This window comes from Hyperoodon ampullatus (assembly GCF_949752795.1).
Source record: "Hyperoodon ampullatus genome assembly, chromosome: 11".
NCBI classification, from domain to species: domain Eukaryota; kingdom Metazoa; phylum Chordata; class Mammalia; order Artiodactyla; family Ziphiidae; genus Hyperoodon; species Hyperoodon ampullatus.
The window spans coordinates 45,112,912-45,118,285 of NC_136924.1; the positions used below are offsets into that span (position 1 = coordinate 45,112,912).

The window sequence follows — 5,374 nt, forward strand, 5'->3', positions numbered from 1 at the left end:
GTGTGAGGGTCTCTTAGGCAGAAGTGGGTCGGCTGGGATGCCAGAACAGTGCTGAGGAACGCTGCCATTTGCCATTGGAACCTATGGAAAAAGGGAAGGGGCAGGAGCTGGGCAGGGGCCTGGGGAGGCCCCTGAGCTCCTGGAGCTGCTGTGGGTTATGCTGTCTCCTGATACCTCCAACCAGGCCCTCCTAACAACACCCAAGCCCCGGTGCAGACACAGAGACCCACCCCTCCCAGGTTGGGCGGCGCACTGGCCCCAGCACAGGGCCACCTTAACTGGGCAGCCCTCTGGGCGGGGCACGTCACGGATGCCATCTGCACGACACCAGGTGGCACCCAGGCCTGAAGCAGGACCTGGTGTGCGCAGCACATAGCTCCCAGCCTGCTGTCCAGCTCCTCACGCTGGGTCTCCGCCCAGACCATGACCCAGGGCGTCTCGGAGGCTGACGGCCCCGGCTGGGGCTGGGACGGGGATGGGGACGAAGACTGGGATGGCGTCGTGCTGACCCTGCTGGCGCTGGCTGTGGTGGCCGCCACGGCGCTAGCTTTGCACTGGTTTGGCTCTGGGCAGGACCAGGAGGCGGCAGGTCCAGCATCCACAGCCTCTCGACCTTCACAGGTGGGAGGACCTGGGCCAGCCCTGCCCCCGAAATCCAAGGTTAGTGGTGGTGTCGAGGGACACAGCCCAGGGCAGGAGAAGCCATACCCTCCAGGACGTGGCCAGGGGAGTCCAGCTGCAGCAGGGGCCCAGGATCAGGAGCCCCCGCGAGGTGAAGGTCTGGCTGCTACAGCTACACCTCCACTCAAGACACCTGGTGAGGTGGCCAGCGGAGGGGCCTTGGGACAGCAGCATGGTAATGCCACTCCAGAAGCCCACCGAGGAAAAGGAAGGGAGCCTCGCAGGCCAGGTGCTGCCCTCCTGGGTCAGAGCAAAGCAGAGGGGACATCTGCCCCCCTCCTGATACACTTCACCCCCCGGAGTCCTGGCGGAGAAGTGGAGGTGCAGGTAGAAGCAGGAGGTGTCCAAGCCAAGGCACCAGCTCACCAGGCCCTCGTCCACATGGTGGAACGGGACACCAGCCCCTGGCAGCAAGGTGTGGCATCACCTGGCCCACTGGGGAGGGGCCCAGGCAGCCGCCGATGGCAGGTGGACCGCAGCTCAGGAGAGAGAACCTGCCGCTCCCCAAGGCTGGACCCCCTGTCCCTGGGCACTGTGGTGAGTGTGTGGGATTCTGTGGGTGCGGCCAGCAGCCTCCCCGCGGGCTCCCAGGGGCTCCCTTTGCCCCAGGAGCTGCCCCCATCGTACACCCTGAAGACTAGTCCCCCGATGGGTGTCTCAGAGAGGGGGCGTGGGAAGAGCAGCCCCCAACCAGCCCCAGTCCTAGCTCTGGACTCAGGAGCCAAAGCTACTGAGAGCAGGGAGGCTGGGACCCTGGCCCCCAGGGAGTCTCAGAGGTCCCCAGCCTCCATGGAAGGTTGGCCCTGGGTGAGGAGGGAGGTCCTTGTCACCGGGAGCTTCAGCCAGGCCCCAGGCTCCATGGGCCTATCACAAGAGGGGCCACAGGGGGGACACCCACTCTTGTCCCAAGGGGAGGGGACCACAGAGGCCAGCACTGTGGGTGAGGCTGGGGCTAACGGCTCTGGAGACCACCCTTTCTTCAGTTCAGGCCCTGAAGGGACAAAGGAGCAAGGGGGCCACAGTGTTAGAGAAGGGGGAGGATCCCTGCAAGGCCAGGTGGCTAGTGGCTCTGACAGAGGGAAGCGAGCTGCAGAGGTTGGCAGCTGCATGCCCTCCCTGAGCCCCTCCCTCACATCCTCTCCACGCACCCCTAAACCCCTCCCGCCCACAGCACATCCCCATCCAGGTCTCTTACCTGCAGCCCCAACTCTTCTGAACTCCTCTCTGTCAGTCTCTTTGCCCCCCAGAGTTGGCCAGGGTCCTGCTGAGGATGAAAATCTCAAAGCAGCGCCATCCCCTGCCCCAGGCCCATCCCCTGTCACAGCTTCAGCCCCTGCCCCTGTCACAGCTGCAGCCCCTGCCCCTGTCACAGCTGCAGCCCCTGCCCCTGTTACAGCTGTAGCCCCTGGGCCTGCTAGTGGGTCAAGGCTTGCCTCTCAGAAGCCCAGTGTGGTTCTCTGCAAGGTCAGTCAGGAGGGGCAGTTCTCAACTAGCTGGGGAAACCTTATTTCGATGGTTCTTAGGAGTCACCCCTTCCCCAGGCCAGAGAGGCCCCAAGGGACAGTCCCAAGGGCAGCTCCGGAGAGCCCCAGAGATCCCAGCACTTCCACACCCTCTGAGAACAGAGAGTCTGGCTCTTCCCCTGAAGAGGCTGTCCCCAGCCGTGAGGACAGGCATGGCTCGGCTGGACTGGTCACAGGGGCAGGCACAGGGGGCCTGGCTGAGGCTGGAGCTCGGCCACAGCAGGGCAGCACCGAGACCAACGAGGCTCCCACCGCAGGCCCTCCCTCAGGCCCAAGAGGGGAGAGGATTGAGGAGAAACATCCAGACTCGCTGCCACCTGGAGCTGCAGAACCCAGGGCCCCCTCACGGCCACCGGAGCAGATCCAGCCTGGCTCTGCACCCTCCCCAGTTACAAGGCAGGACTCACAGCCTGTCCCCCGGCCACGGAAACGCAGCTTGTGCGAAATATCCCAGAGCTCTGAGCGTGAGGCCAGCCCAGCGGCCCCAGGGCAGCGCCGAGGACAGGAGCCCGGGGAGGGGCCCAGCCCTGCAGGCAGCGGGCAGCGCCGAGGACAGGAGCCCGGGGAGGGGCCCAGCCCTGCAGGCAGCAGGCAGGTCCTCACTGAGAAACAGAAGGAGGCCCGAAAACTCATGGTGTTTCTGCAGAGGCCGGGGGGCTGGGGGGTGGTGGAGGGGCCCCAGAAGCCCATGTCCTCGGCGGCAGCAGCTCTGCAGCGATGGCTGGACCTGGGCAGCTGCCTGGAGGCACTGGCCTTTGCCCAGCAGCACGGGGACCACCGCCTGGCCCAGGAGACCTATGCCTGGATGAGTGACAATCTGCTACACGTGCTGGGAGACCCGAGCCTCTACCGGCAGCTGAGTGGGGCTGACCGGGAGCGCATCCTGAGCCTTCGGACCAGCCGGGGCCAGGCGGTGCTGGGGGTTCTCGTGCTGCCCAGCCTCTACCGGGTGAGCCGCTCAGGGCTCACAAGGGACCCTCGTGGGGTGGAAGAAACTCCCGCGGTGCGGCCCGCGCCCCCGCCTCCCCGCACGTACCTGCACGTGTTCCACCCCCGGGAGAACGCGTGGCGGCCCCTGACCCAGGTGCCCCAGGAGGCCCCGCTCCGGGGCTGCGGTCTCTGCACCCTGCACAACTACCTGTTCCTGGCGGGGGGCATCCGTGGATCCGGTGCCGAGGCTGTCTGCTCCAACGAGGTCTTCTGCTACAACCCTCTGACCAATATCTGGAGCCAGGTGCGGCCCATGCAGCAGGCGCGCGCCCAGCTCAAACTGGTGGCGCTGGACGGGCTACTCTACGCCATTGGGGGCGAGTGTCTGTACAGCATGGAGCGCTACGACCCGCGCACGGACGCCTGGACCTCCCGTGCGCCCCTCCCTGCAGGCACCTTCCCCGTGGCTCACGAAGCTGTGGCCTGCCGGGGGGACATTTATGTTACCGGCGGCCACCTCTTCTACCGCCTGCTCAGGTACAGCCCCGCGAAGGACGCGTGGGACGAGTGCCCCTACAGTGCCAGCCATCGGCGGTCCAGCGACATTGTGGCTCTGGGGGGCTTCCTGTACCGCTTCGACCTGCTGCGGGGCGTGGGCGCCGCGGTGATGCGCTACAACACCGTGACCAGCTCCTGGAGCCGGGCCGCCTCCCTGCCCCTGCCCGACCCCGCCCCGCTCCGCTGCGCCGTGCTGGGCAACACCATTTACTGCCTCAACCACCAGGTCACAGCCACCTTCACGGTCTCCGAGGGAACCGCCCAGTTCCAGGCCAAGGAGCTACAGCCTTTTCCCCCGGGGGCCAAAGGGGTCCTCTGCCCATTCATCCTGACGCTGCCCCCCGTGGACCCGCTGCAGACTGCCCTCTGAGTGGCTGCTGGAACACCAGGGACTTCAGCACTGCTCTCCGGGGAGGCCCTGGGGCGGAGTCTGAGGGCAGGAGGGGCACAGGGAGGAGGCTGTGATCCAGAACTTCCTGCTGTTGTTCCCGGGACAACTTTCCTTTTCTGTTCTAATAAGCCTCCTGACTCCGCCTTCCACCCGCTCCCCTCCCCTAAGCCTCTCCCCTCAGAGCCCAGGCTCCCCGCACCTGGGAGCTGGTCGCTGGGTGTCCCTAGCCTGGTATCCTACCTCCCACCACACCCAAGCTGCTTCCTTCCTCTAGTACTTAATTCCTTCTCTGGTTACCCAGCGCCTCTGCTGGCTCACCCACCCTCCTCCAGACAGAGATCCTCTCTCACAGCACCACCCCACTGCCTGGGAATTACCTGCCCATCGGACTCCCTGGGCTCCGAGAGCCTGACGTGTCCCTGGGCACCAGGGCTTGGCCCACTGAGGTGCCTGGCAACCCCTGAGCCGAGGAAGGAGATGGCTGGGAACACATTCTGCTTCCTAGGGTCTGTCCCTGGGGCTCCAGGCCAGGCAAGGAGCCCTCAAGGGGGTGGAAAGGGGGACCAGGGAGCAAACAAGTCCCCAGGAAAACATCCTTGCCTCTGGGACTTTCTACCTGTCCTGAGGCCTCTGGGAGCCTGGCTGGCTCTCCCCTGGAACAGCTCTGAAGCCCTCTTTTGTCTGACTGACCTCAAGGGCCTAGAACTCTTGTCTGTGAAAGTGCCCTGCTGGCTCTAGCCCCTGCCCAGACCCCAGCCCAGGCCGTGCAGGACCACTCAGCTCATACCCCTCTGCAGCCTGGTGGGGTCTCTCCTGCCGGCTCAGCCCCTCCAGGAGCCCGCCCCACTTCCCGCCAGCCCCCTTCCTAGGTGAGGCCTGGGTTTCGCCCTCGTTCTGCCCCTTATTAGCTGTGTGGATTGGAAGAGACGTCTAACATTGCTTTTCTTGTCTGAAACGGGGCTGTGAGAACATAAGGACACACCCGAGAGTGCCCAGCCTGGTGCCCCAAATACACAACCGAGTAACTAATGTTCCCCCCTTATTCGCTTTGGAACTCACTGTAGGAAGGTAAATAAATCTGACTGAATACTGCTGCCTGTCCCACCCTCTGACCTGGTTTGTCCCCGTCTGGCTCCCTTTTTGTTTTTTTATTCTAAGTTCAGCGCCACTGGCACTGAGTACGTCTACTTCATCGAGAGCCTCTGCACCTCGCCCTTCTCACGTGCTGTCCACAAGGTTTGATATGCAGCTGGGTGGGACAGAAAGGGTCCTTAGGTTGTGCTTGGAAAGA

General features: G+C 64.5%; 1 protein-coding gene across 1 annotated transcript; it reads left to right on the forward strand.

Annotated features, from left to right (window-relative positions):
* Positions 1-423: 423 nt before the first annotated feature.
* On the forward strand, positions 424-4,062 carry KLHDC7B (kelch domain containing 7B; the record flags this gene model as incomplete). Its single annotated transcript, XM_079714922.1, has 3 exons — positions 424-1,477; positions 1,665-1,776; positions 1,929-4,062. 3 exons carry the CDS (start codon positions 424-426, stop codon positions 4,060-4,062), a joined length of 3,300 nt encoding a protein of 1,099 aa, XP_079571048.1.
* Between the last annotated feature and the right edge of the window lie 1,312 nt (positions 4,063-5,374).